This window comes from Populus alba, chromosome 8 (assembly GCF_005239225.2).
Source record: "Populus alba chromosome 8, ASM523922v2, whole genome shotgun sequence".
Lineage (NCBI taxonomy): Eukaryota > Viridiplantae > Streptophyta > Magnoliopsida > Malpighiales > Salicaceae > Populus > Populus alba.
The window spans coordinates 9,801,379-9,821,089 of NC_133291.1; the positions used below are offsets into that span (position 1 = coordinate 9,801,379).

General features: G+C 34.4%; 1 protein-coding gene across 1 annotated transcript; it reads left to right on the forward strand.

Moving 5' to 3' along the window:
* Nucleotides 1-19,652, forward strand: LOC118054753 (sodium/hydrogen exchanger 8). The gene is given in 24 exon segments (XM_035066455.2): nucleotides 1-375; nucleotides 475-525; nucleotides 612-703; nucleotides 1,197-1,274; nucleotides 1,385-1,542; nucleotides 1,708-1,809; nucleotides 1,885-2,002; nucleotides 2,947-2,999; nucleotides 3,072-3,137; nucleotides 4,047-4,091; nucleotides 4,923-4,978; nucleotides 6,612-6,796; nucleotides 7,153-7,200; nucleotides 7,363-7,470; nucleotides 11,516-11,747; nucleotides 12,820-13,122; nucleotides 15,402-15,499; nucleotides 15,674-15,805; nucleotides 15,904-16,122; nucleotides 16,239-16,445; nucleotides 16,687-16,951; nucleotides 18,565-18,606; nucleotides 18,609-18,862; nucleotides 19,174-19,652. Coding segments are annotated over 24 exon segments (3,435 nt in total). The 5' UTR covers nucleotides 1-155; the 3' UTR covers nucleotides 19,477-19,652.
* The last annotated feature ends 59 nt before the right edge of the window (nucleotides 19,653-19,711 follow it).

Sequence of the window (19,711 nt, forward strand, 5' to 3'; positions counted from 1 at the left end):
ACGTATCATCGCACGGTTGACCGTATCCTCCCTATTCGCATAGAACGTTTGGGCTGCACACGAGCATATCCAACCTCCTTCAAAGAGAGAAAAGAAAACAGACAAGATTCTCTTCCTCTACCAAAACCAGTTTCAGTGGAGGAGCAAGTAATTGAATGGGGAGTGCGATAGAAAAAGGAGTAGGTTTACCGTACAGAATATTGGAGTCCTCCTCTTCTTCATCTGCTGCTTCAGATGATTGGAATCCAACGGACACTGTGCTTTTCTTTGCGTTAAGTCTGCTGCTTGGGATTGTGTGCAGGCATGTGTTGAGAGGCACCCGAATCCCTTACACTGTTGCTCTTCTCGTCGTCGGCATCGCTCTTGGATCCTTAGGTAATTAAATGCTGTTGTTAGTACGGTAGTTCCAATCATAGCCTTTTTCTTTTCTCGTTCTCGATTTATTATTGTTATTGTAATTACTTGGCTGTGCAGAATATGGTACCAGTCATCGACTGGGAAGGATCGGGGATGGAATTCGGCTCTGTAAGTTCATTTTATTAAGCCTTGACAGACTATTATTTATGATAATAGTTTAGTTGATGTTCCCTAATTGCAATTGAATGATGCAGGGGCACATATTGATCCTGACCTTTTACTGGCTGTTTTCCTTCCTGCCCTTCTTTTCGAGAGTTCCTTTTCAATGGAAGTCCACCAAATTAAGGTTTCTTTCACTCTCTTTAAAGTATTACCTAGAAGTTGATCCGAGTCTAAAAGTTGCAGAAAACGGAAAGTTGGTTGCTTTCGTTTAGGGTTCGATGCGTTATACTTCATATTTGATCATACAGCATAATTAAAAAAAGTATAACTTCGCTGAATTAATGAAATCCCCTATGTTAGATAAGTTTATTTTGGTTTCTAATGTTTTGTACCCTGAGGAAAAATTTCCAACAAAAATTACGGATTGATAAATATTATTAATGGCCAGTCTTGAAATCAAACATTATTTGGCAGTATTATATAGTTTCTTCTGGCTCTTTGTTTTATCTCCTTATTAATTGGTTTGGTTCCTTCGACACCTCATTGTAGTTTTAATTTCCTAATAAAAATTCTGTTGATTCTATTGATTATTTTGCCAGCGAAGTGAAGCTACGTGTCTGTCAATGTTTTTTTTTTGGTTTGAATGAACCAGCTGCTTTTTGGCAATTTTTCTATAGAGGTGCATGGTGCAAATGCTTCTACTTGCTATTCCTGGAGTTCTAATTTCAACATGCTGTCTTGGATGTGCTTTGAAGGTACCCTACAAGACTACAGTTTTCTTAATATGCTATACTCTGCTTGTTATAAAATTACTGTGCAATTTAGCCCGCTTGTTGTAAAATTACTGTGCCATTTAATGCTGCAGCTCATTTTCCCATATAACTGGAGTTGGACAACCTCTTTGTTGCTCGGGGGACTTCTGAGTGCTACTGATCCTGTGGCTGTTGTTGCTCTGTTGAAAGAGCTTGGTGCAAGCAAAAAATTGAGTACAATAATCGAAGGAGAATCCCTGATGAATGATGGGTATTTAATTTTTTTTTTTTGGTGCCTGACAGTCTGTATAGATAATTTGACAAATCTGAGCAGTTGAAACCAGCAAACTAAGAATAAATGCATCTGTGAAAAATTCAGTCTTATTATTATTCTTATCTTCAGTCATCTTTGATTGCCTTTAATTTCTATGTCCAGGACTGCAATTGTGGTCTATCAGCTATTCTATCGGATGGTCCTTGGGGAGAGCTTTAACTCGGGTGCTATAATCAAATTTCTAACTCAAGTTTCGCTTGGAGCGTAAGTATCAATTACCTTTTATATGCACTGAATGAAGGATTTCACTCTTGAAATGAAAACCTTTTCTCGATCCAGTGTAGGCATTGGTATTGCTTTTGGAATTGCATCTGTTTTGTGGCTCGGGTTCATCTTCAATGACACTGTGATAGAGATTGCGCTGACACTAGCTGTGAGCTACATTACTTACTTCACTGTATGTTTCTTTCCAACTCAGGACTCCTTTTAAATTTATCTGTTCTTTTTCTGAATGGCTAGTTAAGTGTTAGTCACCATATTTGCAAAATATATTAGTAAACATTTTTGAAGTCTACCATTCTAATGAGTGCATCGCAAGGTCTTTTATTTCAAATTGCAAGTGACAGAATAATGTCTATCGGAAAGCTTTAGTTTTGCATCCAGTGATGAATTTGATGTCTTCTTGGCCATTCCCTTTTCTCCTACTCTGTTTCTCTGTCTGTGACTTTGGTTGGTCTTCAATCCCTGTTCAGATTTTTGGCTGGTTTTATTGTTTCTTATCACTTTTATCTTTTGCCCAAGGATAGGTTCCAGCATCCGTTAATCCTGATGATGCTTAAAAATTGATCTCCTTGTTCATTGATTAGCTTGATTTTAACTAGCTTTCCATTTCAAGATTTAATGTTGAGGAAGTTTCATAAGGATGGAGCCATTTCAATGGTGCTTGTTTTATTTTGTTGCGAAGTTTCTCCTTGAAACAAATTATACCAGTGCTTGATTTTCTATCTGAAGTAAGAAATGCTTTCAATGAGAAATTTAATTTCAGGCTGGTGCTTAGTGGATCGTGTCAAAGGATTTAAGATCTTTCAATCTTGAGTCGGATTTGGTGTATGATCACATGGAATGTTGCAAAAGGATCCATATAGCCAACCCCAACAAGTTTGGGATCGGGGCATGATTGTTGTTGTGTAATCTTGATAAATTATAGGATTCGATGTTTATAATTCTCATGGCCATCTTATTCAATCGGTGTTATTCAGCATGTTTATCCTGCTCATCTGTTATCAAAATACAGCTGAAACTGTAACTGCAGAGAGTGGCTTTACAAACTTACGACCAGTTATCAAAATTATATCCTGTCTTTTGTGCATAAGAAACTGAACTTGCATTTTTATTTGGCAGGCTCAAGAGGGTGCTGCTGTTTCTGGCGTTTTGGCAGTGATGACTTTAGGAATGTAAGTTGATAAATTATGAATAGTTTCTTAGCAACTTGGAGAAATGGTATCTCTTGATATATCACTGGACAGGTTTTATGCTGCTGTAGCCAGGACTGCTTTCAAGGGTGATGGCCAACAGAGCTTGCATCATTTTTGGTATGCTTAATGCTCACTTGTTTCATCTAAGTAGCCTCGCTCTCTATTTAAAGACTACGAGGGTCAAAGTAATGCATGTCTTTTTTGATGATCATGTAATGATGAGAAACTGTTGTGTTAATCCATTAGAAACCATTTACCTTGCATGATGAGATTGGTTTTAGCATATAGTAAAAGTTTGGATTATTAATGCAAGTTAAATATTTTTTGGGGAGATTATTTTGTAGAAAACTATATTTTGTACTTGGTCTGCATGTGTTTGCTTTTAAACATTGATTCACCACTCTCTAATAGATTAAATTATTTTAACACTAATGAAAAGGTGAGGTAGGAGATGAGAAAGACAAAAGTGGAAATGGAATCTTCCAGAAGATTAAAGAATCTGGGTAGCTAAAATCTGACAGTACAGTTTCAATCTTAAGAAAGGATAAATAGAGTGATAAGAATTATCTCTCATAACTTCTATGAGTATATTTTGAGATATTATATATTCATAGAAGAAATGGTGCACTAGTATATCGCAATAGAGGATAATGGATGTATTTACATGGGCTCTTTATATTTTCAAATAAGTTTTGTTTGAGGATGTTGGGTGTTTGAGGCAGACTGCAAAAGATCTGAGATGCTACACTTTTAAAATCAACAGATGGTATATTTATTACTTGCTGCTACTAATATAACCTTTTTCCTAATTAGAGCCATGACAGTTTTAAATTTCTGACAGTCACTGCAGAAACTGAAGATAACAGATACATTCTGAAGGGAAACCTGAAAATAATATAGCCATCTGCTGATGCCAGAACATGAGTGGGATTGATAATCCCAATGAATAAATTTCTTGTTATCATGTGAATGGAACTTTCCAACAAGATTGCATGTTTAATCCATTTCACATAATTTTTTTTCCAGGGAAATGGTTGCTTATATTGCAAATACATTGATTTTCATCTTAAGGTAAGAAATCAATTTAGCATATCCTTAAGCTGTAGCTATACTTCATGTATGCTTGGATGGATTTCAAGTCTAAATTTATTTTTGGTTAGATGTCAATGATTATGTTATTGAGACAGGAAAACCATAAAACCACAAAGTGTTGATGAAACTAGTTGACATCATAAAACCGATATAAAACTCGTGATGCACAAGCCCTTAAATCCACACTTTCTTTCCAGTCTGGGAATGAGATTAACGGAGAATTTTTGTTGTGATCTTAATAACTACATTAGGTAAGAAAGAACACAAAGGACTGCCAATCACCTCAACAAAGGGGAGTAGTATGCTCTATGCTTTTGATGATTGAACTATTGAATTAAATTGGAATTTTGTCTTTGGTGTTCAATTATCAGAGCAAGGAAAATCCTTTAAGTACATTGCATCTTTTCTACCTAATGCTTATTCCACGCAAAATGAGACTTTAGCCTTTACAAAAAGTTATCATTGTTGATTGTTAATTACTGAAAATGTTTATTTGCTAAAGAATACTTGTCTTTTTGGCTGAGGGAGATAAAGGAAACTTTAACATCCACTGGAGACTATCCATTTAACTGAGCCATGAGATTGTCAAAGTCATCGTATACCTTTTCAGTTCAATACTAAACCGTTGTCATTGGGTATCACACTAATTGATGAGGCATACCATTCAAGTACTTTGACTTGAGCTATTCTACTTATGATTGTTGTTGTTGCTGTATTTTTTTTTGGCTTCTATCTTATTGCTATTTTGGAGTATAATATTCATAATTAATTGTGAGATTCATTAAAGTTTAATGCTCTTTTCCTTCGCAGTGGTGTTGTTATAGCAGAAGGTGTTCTGAGCAGTGGCAATGCTTTTCATACCCATGGTATTTTCACCTTTAAACTACACATCCCTGTTTCCTTTTACAACAAAACTCATGCACGACTGATACACAACTTGCTTATCATGATTTACTGGTAGCTAGGCTTGAGCTAGGTCAGCAGGGTCGATAATGTAGAAGAGAAGGTTTTGCATTTTATGAAGTGGTTATGAGTTTATTAGTTGTTGAAATATTACTCATTTACATTAGAAAATTATCTAATAATTATGAGATTGACCTGAGGTTCAACCCATGAGATTGTAATTATATTCCTATTTAGTGCATATTTTGTGTATAAATAGCCTTGAAGTAACATAAAATTTCTCATAGCCATGTACACCCTTGAGTTACATATACATAAGTTAACCAAGATTTAATCTCCTATGGTTCCTCATCCCTTTTTAGTTTTCTTTGATATTCTATGTCTTTAAATTCTGATATTACAGATTGATTCGAAGTTCATTAACATTGATAAATGTTGATGGAATATATTAATGGGTCCCAGGTCCCATGCACTTGAGCTGATGGTGGAAGGCCACTGTGAACATGTGAAAACCCACCCCAAAGGTCATAAGGTTCTTGAAGACCCTTTTTGATAAGCTAGCATGGTTTGAAGTTCACTTAAAGTCCACCAATCAATACAGGACCTTTAGGGTTGATTGATCAAGGCTCAAAGCCTTAGAAGTCAGCCAAAATCAGCCTGGTATACCTTGTGGCTTTGGAAGACTGGATTTAAAGGATGGAATTTAGAGTGCCAAATAAAAATAAAATAAAATAAAATGTTGGTAACTCAAATAGATAAAATTAAAGGTGAAGCATTCAAATAAAAAAATAGCAAAAGGTCGGGGACAAAAAACATATAGTTTTATTTTTACTTATTTTATTTTTGGAATTTTTGAATGTCAAATGTGTGGGATATTTTATTATCAATCATTACTCTATTAATTTTTTTGAAATAAAATTCCTTACTACGTATTTTGGTCATAATTAGGAAATTTTTGATTATATGTAATTAGGAAATGTTTGATTATATGAATTTAGCAACATGTGATATGCATATGTTGCTATAATTGAATAAACAAGATCACCTTTGCCTGCTCATGGGTGTGATAGCCATACCATTCAAATGCCACCATCCATGACATCAATGAGTGTAATGGCTTGGACTGACCTGTTTCAACATGCACGGGGTTCATCAGGTCAATTTCCTAACTGGTCTCACTTGGTCATTTACTTTACCAGTTCAATTATATAACTGACCACACTCAATGGTTAGTTGCCCAAGTTTCTGTTCCAAGAAATTTGGTAGGACTGGACTTAAGAATATACGAGTCTAGTTTATGTCTGATACTCTGATGCACATCTGAATTTTATTAATTCTCTGTTGTTACAGTGGTAACAAGTCTGAATCATGGATTCTTGTTAGTGATGCATTATTATTAGTTTTTGTAAGAGTAAAGCTAAGGATATGAAGAGCGATGCAGTTTTTGGCATTTAACGTGATGGTTTAAAAAAAGTGATATAACACTCACCACGAGGTGCCACATTAGTTAGTAAAACTTTCATTTTTTTTTATTATGTCCAGCACTATTCATATTTTTTTAAAAGGTGAATATACACGTGTCCTGGTCTTTTTCAGGGCATACATGGGGCTACCTATTTCTTCTATACATTTTTGTGCAACTATCCCGGTTTATAGTTGTTGGAGCATTGTATCCATTTTTACAATATTTTGGTTATGGTTTGGATTGGAAGGAAGCTACCATTGTCATATGGTCAGGTCTTCGAGGGGCTGTTGCATTATCACTTTCATTATCTGTTAAGGCAAGTTTTCATTGATTCAGCTAGCTATTGATTTAATTTTCTTTTCCATGCTGCTGTAACATCATATCTCCACACATTCTTTGATTTAATTCTTTTGGATCCTTGTTTATGTCTGAAATTCCTTACTGACCATGAGATTGTAAATGTGCGAGTACAAAGTGTGTTTTTGAACCAAAAGTTTCTTCATAGCTCCCATGACCAAAGATGACTTACATGACACATTTATTCCAAGCATATAGATGGTTGATGTCCATCCAGAACTGTCTGAAGAAAATTGTGTCCATAAAGCTCTCTATCATATCTAAGCTTCTTTCATGCTGTAATTTACTTCTAATGATTTTACTTGATTGTATCAGCGCACTAGTGACAGCTCAATTTATCTTAGTTCTGATACAGGAACCTTGGTGAGTTCATTGAACATAAAAACTATTTTATTTATTTGTTCCTTGAATTTATATCGAGTCCTTTGTCAAATATATGGATCAGACCATTTCAAGAATATAGAAATTTAATAGAGTAGCTTATTTTTTGCAATTTGATTAATGCTTTATTCTCCACTGTCACAGTTTGTTTTCTTCACTGGCGGAATCGTATTTCTGACACTTATTGTGAACGGGTCAACTACGCAGTTTATTTTACATCTTCTAGATATGGATAAGCTATCAGCTACCAAGGTGATGTTTACATTAATGTCTATAAAAGAAACTTCAATTTGAATCCAATATTCTGAATTCAGTGATGTTTGTGATTTTTTTCTGTATACAACATTGATATACCTATCTCATCTCATGGAGGACAAAGCAATAATTCTAGGATTATTGCCTCAATTATTTAGTATTTTTTTTTATCAATTATTAGGAATCTTTGTGAATGTCATATTAAAATCATCATATGGCAATTCAAATTATTTACTATTAGTTGGAGCAAAATTCATGTTTTCAATTTAAAATTTTTTATTCCTTTTTTGTTTGGGTATTTGGTTTCTATGTAAGAGCACCTGTTGTTATGCTTGAGGAAAATTTATTTTGATTATTGATAGTTGATTAGAGAGAATGGAGACTGAAGTCATCCCAATTGTTCTTCTAGCTTTCCATTTCCTTTATTTTCTTCCTTCTCCAATTCTCTTTGCTTCTATTTAAGGACCACATTGAATAAATAAATAAATAAATGCCAATATATAAAGTTTAGGTAAAGTGAGATGGCAGAAATAGGAACTGCAATCTGATTGGTTTCAAAATTCTGCAAACATGTAACAAGTAGCAAAATTGTGTTGATTTGCTTCCTATACCTAATTAAAGACCAATAACACAAAAATACTCAAGCAGCTTTTTATACCCTTTTCTTGGAAAGGAAACGAAATGGCTGCTGTCAAATCAAAAGCTTGCATTTGAGAGGAAAATGCTGCAAATCATTTGTTTTTACAACTTGTTGATTGTCCTTATCAAGGATTCTACCTTTGGAAATACGCATAAAAAAAGCTATTTCATGTACCAAGTCTTGGATTTGGGCAAAAAAGACATGGTCTTCAGCTTTAGATGCCCCAAACGACTTGTTTTGAGGTCATGCATCAATCTTCCTTGATTGACGAGGACTTGCCCTTAAGTCCAAATCTTCACGATCCTCATGATATGAAGAGATATTAGCAACACTGGAGGTGGTGAAACTCCACAACAAGAAGTTTCTTATAAAATGTTGCAACCAATAGCCTGTCCATTGTTGTTTTTTTTATTTCATCCATTATTTGCCAATTTTGTTTTTATCTCATCCATAGTTGATTCTATTGATGTAACCTTGACTTCGAAGAATTGAAATTCTTCTGGAACCATTTCAAACTAAGGAAAGTGCAAGATGATGACTAGGAATATGGTATATGCTAGAAACAAAGTTCAAGAGGGGAGGGAAGGAATCACTGAGTTCTGATGACAATCTAATGTAGGAAACTTTGGATTTGCCCCATTAAAGATTTGTGGTAAATTAGTGTTTAGAGTATATAGGTTTGAAATAAGGTTGTAAAGAGCTCCAAAGATGAGGCTTTATTTTGAGAATTGGAATCTTATTCTTTAATTTATTACTTCTATATATTGAGTTGCTATCCTAATTTGATTAGGATTAGTTATGATAAGTCTAGTTTGTTATTCTTATTTAGTCCAAGTCCAATTAGGAGTTTTATCTTTTGATATAGGATATAGCTTTACTACTAGAAAGAGACAGTAAAATTGATGTTTGCTCAATCGATAGCACAAGGTTTTAAGTTGATCTTTCTAAAGAATCTGCTCTATTTGCTTCGAATTTCTCTGTTTATGTACAGCCATTTTTTATTTGAATTTTATAGAAGATACAGGCTTCCAAAAATATGATCATTGATGTTCTCGAATGATATAAATCTTGATGATTTTGTTTTGCATTTAATATGGTTCCAACGAAAAAGTAGACCATGAATGTAGCAATTTATTTCTTCAGAATCCTTTCTCACAACACCCCCCCCCCCCAAGTCTGACTTCTGGCTTCCATGAATCTTCTGCTTGAGATAATCTTGCCAAACATGGAGTAAAGATTTTCTATAACAGCTAGTGCTTGTAATTATTCAAAAGAAATCTCCAGCTTTGAATAAATTCCAACCATAGAAAAACAAACACATATAGCTTGCGTGATATAGATGGAAAGAATAGAAATTCTACCCTTATCCTGATAAGATCAAATAAATCAGGCAAGCTATCCACAAAAGCCAAGAATGCCATGTATAAGCTCAATACTCACCGTTCCATTGTCAATTTTTTACATAGTATAGGCGATGTAGGCACCAAAAGATTCTTGTAGTTCTAACCTAAGTAGGAAATAGAACATCAAATAAGAAAAGAAAAATTACAAGTATTTGAAAACTCCCAATTAACATTTGAATGAATATACTAAGATTCCTAGATGGTAATATCTCCAAGTAAGATGAATTCCTAAATGAAATAGGCTTTCAAGAAATACCAAAAAAAAAATCAAATTAAAATATTTTATCAATTTTTTCTATTTTGGTTGCATCATCTCTATAAATGGAGATGTGTTCTCTTATTTTTGTTGTTGTTGAGCTATGGAATAAAAGTTTTAGAGTTATTTTGAATCCTTGGTGCCTAGAGGTTTCCTCCTTCTCTTATTCTTCTTCTTGTTTTTCTCTTCTTTTTTCTTGTTTAAAAAGCGTTGCTACTACAGCAACCCAAAAAATCCTAGCTGCCACAAGTTTTTGGTGGGACACAAGTCAAAACTTGTCCTTCATCACTACCACTCCCATGTTAAAACCTTTAGTACTAGACAAATACCTTGTTAAATTCTACTGATATGCTTGTTATTCCTGGGATTTAACCTGGTTTAAGGTCACTAGATTGGAACTGGTTTCCTCATGTCCAACTTTGTTGCTCCTAGACCAGATCCTAAACTGTTCCATTTCCATCATAAATTTTGTTAACACCAGTTCCCTGACCACTTTCCAGTGACTTTTTACTTTTATTGCTCTTCCAATACCTTGTTTCCCTTGAAGGTCAACAAGGAATTCAACCTTTCTGGCATATGTTACCACTTTACTTGAATGAACCAGCTTAATGGCTGGGTAAGTTGAGTCTTTTTTTTGGCCTTAGCGAAAAGCAGATAAGATCTATGTTAGAAACGTTGGAGATAATAAAAGGAGGTTGAAGAAATGCTTCAATAAAGTTCAGAAAGCTGTCGGGCAAATAGAAGTCTCATAAATTTATCACGATGATTGTGAAGAAAAGCAGCCAGTAACAACACAACAATTGCAGAAACAGCTAATTCTCTAGAAAATGAAGAACAGACTGTTGAGAAATGCTCTCTTGGAAAGGCTGCAGAAAGTCTGGAGATGATTAACTTAATTTTATGACTAAAATGAAGAACAGGTCAAGGCCATCACAGCACAGAAGTCAAATTAAGACTAAAATTGAGGCTGGATTCTTCCGAATCTCTAATTTTATGATTCGTAATTAATCTGAGTTTTGAAATGCAAGGATGATTAACCTCTTCAATAAAGAAGTATATCAAGTCCATGTTTTGAGTTTAACGCCATTAGCCATCACAAGTGGTTTTACTACTTTGAGATTTTTAAACTTGAGGATGAATTTTTTCCTTTTCCTGATCAGGGGATAAGATAAAGAAGCAAGCCTTCTAGGATTGTTATTAGATTGTTTAATCTTATATATTATTCAGAGTTTTAGTTATTATGGAATTCATAATTTCATAATTTTCTGGTGTATCGTGTATTTCCTTTTAAGGCAGTCTTGATTGGGAGTTCAAAATTTTTTTCCCATCACCTATGAATTTAGCTTCTTCTTTTATTAGTATTTTACCAGGGCTTGTCTTTATGTAAATGAGTACCTATTATTATGTTTTGGACAACTTGACTTGATGGTTGATGATTAGAGTTTATAATTCTTCTCTGGCTGCATTATTTTTTTTCTTATTTTCCCCTCTTTTCTCTTCACTTCCCTCCATTTCTATTCCCGTCCTGAATCACTATTTATATTTTTCTTTTACAGCATTTGTGTTGAGAATTATGCAAGTCATGGATGTATCCAATATTGCTGAAAAAAACCAAGGAGACACTCTTATTTTTTGATGAAGAAATAACTTGATCTGTAAATTAGTGAAAATACTACTCAATGTATCTTGTTTTTGTATATGTTTACCTTTTCTTGTCATTTGTGACATATCTATCTTCTGCAGAAGCGTATATTGAACTTCACAAAGTATGAAATGTTGAACAAAGCACTAGAGGCTTTTGGTGATCTTGGAGAGGACGAGGAACTTGGACCAGTTGACTGGCCTACAGTTAAAAGATACATTACAAGCTTAAATAATTTGGAAGGGTCATGCGAACACCCTCATGATGCATCTGAAGCTGATAATAATTTAGACCCAACTAATCTGAAAGATATTCGCATACGCCTTCTAAATGGTAAATGTGCTGTTTTATTGCTACTGGGTATATTATTTTACTTGCTGATTTTTTTTCTGGGATTTGTTCAGCCCTTTGACAAGTGAAATAACCTTAAGTCAGCCTGCCTCTTTTCTCTATCTCCAAAAGGAAAAGGAATTTTGTCTGCTGGGATGTATGTTATTTTATTCATGGCATAGGGAATTGGATTAAAGCTGCCTTGCTTGTAGAAAAAGGGGTGCCTATAAGTTTGTGTAGGATTTAATTTGTGCAAATTTGAGAACTATCAGCTAGCAATGGAGTTAGTTTTGAGTCATAGAAATAACTTTGTATTTTATTTTAGATAGTGAGAGCTGTTACTTCATTTTTTAATTAAAATAAAAACAAAAAGATAAGGATAATCAGGGTATTAAGCATCCTTTTTTTGGAATTTACCATCTAGATGGAGACAGGCTCTTCTCTAGGCCAATCTATCATGATCACCTCTAGACTCATGTTGAAACATGTACACCATTAAAGAAAAGTATTATACAAGACAAGAGAGAGGAGAAAGAACATTTAGCTTTCGGGAAAGAATTAGTTTCACAAGAATGATGCCCAATTAGCGTCTTTGAATTTGAACTGTACCCCATGTAGTTTGCCTAAGGATTTCATTTTAGATTATACGAAGAAACTCAGTTGTAATTCTTTTCTCTCTCCTATGTGCCTTTAGGAAAAAAATTTGAAAATATAAATTTCCCTCGAAGTACAACAATAACTTTTTCACTGTAATATTGTCATAAAAGTTCATACAAGACCTAAAGTCAAAAGGAAGAAAAGAAAAACATGCATTGCATCAATCAGTAAATCCATCGATAATTGAAAGGACCATCAACTCCAATAAGCAAAGGTTGCGAGTTTATAAATCCACATGAAAGCTTTTTATGTTATCTAGCGGATGTACAAAGAAGATGTTATTGTTATCAATGCATCAAAGTTCTGTTGTAGAACTTTTTTTTTGTTGAGCTGATTATCATGACTAATTTTTTCTTAAACCAACTCTAGCTGAAATATGCAAGTGAATGCCCTTTTTTAAAATATTTTTCCTTACCAGGAGTTCAGGCTGCTTATTGGGGGATGCTTGATGAAGGAAGGATAGCACAAACAACTGCAAACATTTTGATGCAATCAGTAGATGAAGCAATTGACTTGGCTTCCCATGAACCTCTATGTGATTGGAAGGGCTTGCAATCCAATGTTCATTTTCCAAATTATTACAAGTTCCTTCGAGCAAGCATTTTCCCTAAAAAAATGGTTACTTATTTCACTGTAGAGAGGCTTGAATCTGCATGCTACATTTGTGCTGCATTTCTACGTGCCCATAGAATTGCACGGAGACAACTACATGACTTCATTGGTAATTTATTCAATTTGTTAGGCTATTTGGTACATTTCTGATGGACAAAATTTTACATGATTTAATACCTTTTCTTTAAAATATTTTTTCTTTGGTTTTCTATTTACAGTTTTACTTTAATGCAGTACATGGATTGTGTTATATTTTCTGTTCATATAGTTCTAAATCCTTCTTGGCTATAAGATCAAAAACTATCCAACTTCTTGTACACCAATCTTAACAGAGGAAAATTGCACCTACATGGTCATTATCATTTGAATCCGTGTGCTTCTTGTGATTTATTATGCTTCAAACTTTACATAAATTTATAATGGCTATTCCATATAATGCTCTAGTAATTTTCTTTAAAGAGATACTTATATCAATTTCGAGGAATCTTGTATCCGTGTTATATTAGTTGTAAAGGTATGTTGTGGTGGCAAAAATCTAGTTACCATGTTAATGGTAAATTCTTTCTAATCCATGTTCAGTCATCTCCCAAACATGTCTTACTAAGACAATCTCTACACCAGGTGGAAGTAAGTCTTGTGAATTTATGAAGGTTTTCACATGCAGTCACAAGATCATTGAAAGTGCCACACTGTTGATTTGTGGTCTGCATTGAACATGCTTCTTAAATATTTGCATTAGAGTTTTCATTTCTGAAGATGTATTTGGTGCATTTTTAAGATGTTGAAGCTAGTCTTATGGCTTTATTTATTGACAGATTTTTTTTTTAGTCAAAACTGAATTCTTCCTGGATCCTTTTCTGATTGTTTTATGATTACGTTTACTGACATTAAAAGCATGTCTTGTTTTTTCTTGAAAAAAGAAAAGACAGGAAACTGGGATTATATTGGTAAATGTGTGCTTTGGAGAAGAACTTAGAATACATGTAAGTTAGTCTTGTAGCTCTTTCTTAGGCAAGAAGTAGAACATTTCAATCTCTTAATCCTACTTTGCCTTTTAGTTTCCAGCAGGCAATCACATGTCCAACACCTATATTCTTCCATGGCACAAAGATAAAATTGAAGTGATAGTTCATGATGAGATTGCTGCTTATTCTAATGGTAGATTTTTGAGCTTTCGACTCAAGTCATGAGGTTGTCTCTATTCTAATGCAACCTGCACTAGAGAGGACTTCTTTTGCGGATTCTGAGCTATTGGTTTATCTGCAGTATAACTCTTTGAAATCAAATTGCATTGGGAAAAAGGAAATAATTAGGAACAGCCAAATGAATTTGAGGATATTTTTTGTAGGAGGAGTAATAGAAACTAGAATTAGAAATTTAATTTCAGCTCCTTGACTTAGGTTTTATTTTACTGTTCTATTGCTTTTGGTTTATCTTGAATCTAGCTTTGATGAAATTCCTTTAGGATTGTTAGAGAGTAATATAAAACTATTCTTGGACCTCACTTAATAGCTTAAATTATTAGGTTGAGATGGTTTTTTAACATGGCATCAAAGCCTTTCACAAGGTAATCTGGGCATGTGTCAATTTCAAGCCCAAAAGGCTTTCACTTGAGGGGGTGTGTTAGAGAGTAATATAAAAATATTCTTGGACCTCACCTAACAACTAAGTTATTGGGTTAAAATGGTTCTTTGACAAGGATAAAGTAAATAATTAAGAACCATCAAAGGAAGTTTAGTATATTTATTCTAGGAAGAATAATAAAATTAGAATCTAGAATTAGAAGTTCAATTTCAGTTCTTTGACTTGATTTATTTTGTCGTTCTGTTCTTAGTTGGGCAAAGAATTCATGTTCCTTCTGAATGCATTTGGAGCACGGAAGAACACCTTATTAGCCATAGGAGTCAAGTTTGCTATTGATGATTAATTGACTTTTGAACATTGAGTTTTGTAATTGCTTCCAAAATCTCTGTTTGTCCACTCTCCTCTCCTCTCCATCTCCCTTAATTTTTCTCTCTGTTGTTTCTTGGATGAATTGGAAAGTCCAATTTGTAGGGGCTCTGAGATGCCCTGCAATACCTGGATAATAGTAAATGATGATCTTGATTTAGGTATGACAAGTAAGAGGTAGTTAGACTCAGACATGATACCTACAATATAGTTTTTTTCTTCTGTGTCATAATGTATATGGGAAGATATTTTCCCTTGGATCAAACATCTTCTTACCACTTTAAAAATGTTTCTGATAACAACCTGAGTTAAATGTATTCTCGGTGGCTTCCAGTGAAGTGACATTTATTTCCTTTTGAAAGAGCATTACTGTTTTCCATGTATATAGTGTAGAATTTTGTGAGAAGTTTGACTTCTCCCATTTATTTATACTTCTAGGTGACAGTGGTATTGCTTCTATAGTCATTAATGAAAGTGATGCAGAAGGAGAAGAAGCAAGAAAGTTCTTGGAAGATGTCCGTATTACATTTCCTCAGGTTTGTAAGTTTAACTGTCCCCGTATATTTGTTCAGGTATAATGGATTCTGGTAGGAATTGATTAACCTAGGTCTGTGGGTCATCAGGTTTGTTTCATTTGTATAGTTTATTGTTGATATAGCGTCTAAATCAGGGGATGTTAGAACACAATTAATTATTAAATACTTTTTCAGGTTTTGCGTGTTGTGAAAACAAGACAAGCAACATATTCAGTGCTGAACCATTTAATTGATTATGTCCAAAATCTTGAGAAGGCTGGGTTATTGGAAGAAAAGGAAATGCTGCATCTTCATGATGCTGTCCAGGTGATTTTGGTTTCATCCTTTACCAATTCTATGATCTCTGGTCAATGCACTTCAGTTTTTGTAAATTTGAGTTAAAATGTTTCAATCTTCTAATGCAGACTGACTTGAAAAGATTTCTGAGGAATCCTCCTTTAGTAATGCTTCCCAAAATAACTGACTTGATTAGTTCCCATCCTCTGTTGGGGGCCCTTCCTTCTATGGTGCGTAAACCCCTTGAATGTTCTTCCAAAGAAATAATGAAAACACGTGGTGTGCCCCTTTACAAAGAAGGCTCCAAGCCAAATGGTGTCTGGCTTATTTCCAATGGTGTTGTCAAGGTAAATAAAAATTTATATGGGAAGTTTGGGATTTGAGAAATAAGTCAGAAGTACTATTATTTTCCTTGGGAACAAACACATCACAATTTACCAGTGAGAAAATCATTGTTTGGCAGTGGACAAGCAAGAGCGTTAGGAGCAAACACTCATTGCATCCAACTTTTACACATGGGAGCACACTAGGCCTGTACGAGCTGCTAGTTGGGAAACGTTGCATATGTGACATAATAACAGATTCTGTGGTACTATGCTTTTTTATTGAAAGTGAGAAAATACTTTCTCTGCTAGGGTCAGACCCTGCAGTTGAAGATTTCCTGTGGCAGGTATAATTATACATTTTGGTTTAGATTCATCACATTTCTCCTCCATTAATGAAATTACTCACTTTGATTAAGATTTTGAATGAGTCAAGAATTGGATGTTTCCCCAATCCACAGTGTCTAGTTGCCTTATAATGTCCGCCTACTTTGGAAGAGGGTAAAGTGACTTGAGGTATGCTGAGTATGATTATTGATCTTTACTTGAAGCTTTATTCCTCTTTCCTTTTCTTGTGTGGTGTTCCAGGAAAGTGCAATCGTTATTGCCAAACTCTTGCTTCCTCAAGTATTTGAAAAATTGCCAATGCAAGAATTGAGAGCCCTTGTAGCAGAAAGGTCAGTGATGACCACATACATCAGGGGAGAAACTGTAGAAATACCTCATCATTCTATTGGCTTTCTATTAGAAGGATTCATAAAAGCCCATGGTTTCCAAGATGAATTGATTGCATCACCTGCAGTACTTTTGCCTCCACAAGGAAATCAAAGCTTTCAAAAGATAGGGATATCAGGTAATTTATGCTCAGTTTGTTTCAAAGTTAACGGATTTGTTTGTAGTTTTGGAAAAATTGCAAAACAGCCACTGACCTTCAAGTGTGTCTGTTACACTTGGACCTCTCTGTTACTTTGGTCCCTAGGACAACCACAATGACACCGACAGACAGAGGCATACATTCTGTTGAACCATCAAACAAATTCCTTTGTTTGGTACACAGGAGAACTAGAGGTCTAGTCACAACCCAAACCCAAACCCGATAGCCTATCATGGCTCAAACACTTTCTCATCTAACACTGTACTTTCTCAATAAGCCCTCTGGGTACCAATCATCAAGCCACTGCTGCAAATAGGAATATATTTCACTCAGGATAATGTCAAAATTAGTCTTTGAATTTGTCTGGAATTTCTTACTTGAGACAGTTTTTTTTTCCTCCAAAAAATGTAGTTTTTGTTCTAATTTTCTTGTAAATAGGTCCAAAATGAATGTTAAATACATTAATGCAGTGAGTGTGAGCATCAAATGCTTTTTTTTATGTTAATGTCAACGTCATCTGTGCATCCATGAAAATCCATAAATATATAAATACATGCACAAACTTTTACTGAAACATTTGATTCAACCAAAATATGCTTAAATATATAAACAAAATATATTTAAAATTTAAAAGACAAATACTAAGGTAGAGTACTATCAAACTATTCTTAATGCTCTATGTATAGGATATACGGAAAAAAAGAGAGAGAAGAAAACGTTTTAGCACTATGCCACTCAAAAACAGAATGGCTATATTATCACTCGTTCTGTTCTTTTCAATGACCTCCACACTTCAGTTCTTTTCATGATTATATATAACACTCTTTAACAACTTTGGTATAGTTTTGACCATACTTGATTTAGTTTTTGTTGACACCTTAATTTCAGAGACAAGTTAATTAATGTGGCTATCAATTGAAACTAGAAAGCCAATTAGTTCCTTTGAAGTTGTGAATTCAATTTGCCATCCCCGTATGAATTATCCATGCCTATAATCTATATAGATATACGAAGTTTGTGAAAACATTTGATTCGATCAACATTACCCTTATTGTTTGTTATTATTTTACTTTAATAATCAAGTCATCAATTTTAATTGGATGTGTTTTAAAAATACAGAACTTATCAATTTCCTACATCAACATGAGCACCCCAAGACTGTATAAGTTAATGCATGTTTGAGAAAACCTGAACCTTTTCCCTCAATCAAAAATTGAATTTTTTTTTGGCACTCAAACAAATGCATGAAAAATCAAAATCCAAGAAGAATTATAAAATCATCCTACAAGTCTAAATGGAAAATCATACGAGGTAGGCACAAAATTTGATTTCTTTTGGAAGTGAGCTTCTTTTATATTTATTAAACACGAAGAGTTTTGATTGATCCTGAGTGAAATGATGAATGAGAGTATTTGATGAATTTGCATTTGAATACATAAATCATCTACTGTTAATCACATATTACTTGACCATTATGTAGACATAGATTGTTGATGTGTTAAACTAGTCTTATTCAATCATGTCCTTTTTGGTTGTTGGTTGTGGCAATTAGAAGGCATTTAAACCAGGTCACTGGTATTGTTGGTTTACAGGTGCCCAAGCAGCCAGTTTCTCTCATCAAGGATCCCAGTATCAGTTGAGGCAAGAGCAAGGGTAATCATTTTTGATATTGCAGCATTTGAAGCGGATGGTGCATTGAGGAGAAGATCATCGTCATTAGTATCGGTTGATCATCCCCAAAGATCTTTCACTAGAGAGCATGGTGGTCTAATGAGCTGGCCTGAAAATTTGTACAAACCAAGGGAACGTGAGCAGAACTGTGTAGGGACTTGTCGATCAGAAAATAGCTTGCCTGTGAGAGCAATGCAACTAAGCATATTTGGCAGCATGGTATGTTCAATACATCTATTTGCAAAGCTATGTTGCAAAGCTCCTTCTTGGGATCATTGCAAAAAATGCAGAACTCTGGAATTTTTATATTGAATAACTCAGGCTCAGAGACTTTATTGTTTAACAATTTAATCTTTCATGTGGTTATTTGATATAGTTCATTGTGCCTCCATGCTATGAAAATATATAAAGAGGAAGCTCCAAATCATGGCTTGTGGCCATTAGAATTCATCATATTTCTTGATAATGGAACTTTACTATTCTAGGTCCTGATTATTTTGAATTTCTGGCTTGTTGTTTCATTTCATAAGGTTGACATGCGGAGGCATGCCCACAGCTTTTCCGGTAGCCAAGTCAAGCGATCACACAGCTTGTCAGTTTTAAAAACCGCATCTTACCAGCAAGTTCGTGTCCCATCAGAAGAAGCTACTTATGCTAGGAAGAGTCTTGAAGTGAGAAAGTTGATTGGAAAAACTCATGCTCCCCCAGTGCAGAGTACAGGCACAAATGAGACTTGTATCATTGATAATTACAGTGATGAATCTGATGCTGAAGATGAATTTGTGGTAAGAATTGATTCGCCTAGTAGGCTTTCGTTCCATCATGCTTCTTAGTTTGCCGTTGTCACAATTTCTGTTGTAATTGTTTAATTATGTGACTTTTGGGTGTTTTTTTTTTTTTTTTTTTAAGTGTTTTTGCATACAAGGAACCGTAGTAAACAAGATGTGAAATGTCTGTAGTTCACGTGGATGAGTAATCCTTTCCCCTATAAATAGTGATCTTGAAATCCTGGGAGTGACTCAACACTGAAATATGAGAATGAGAATGGAAAAGGCAATTTGTTCGCTT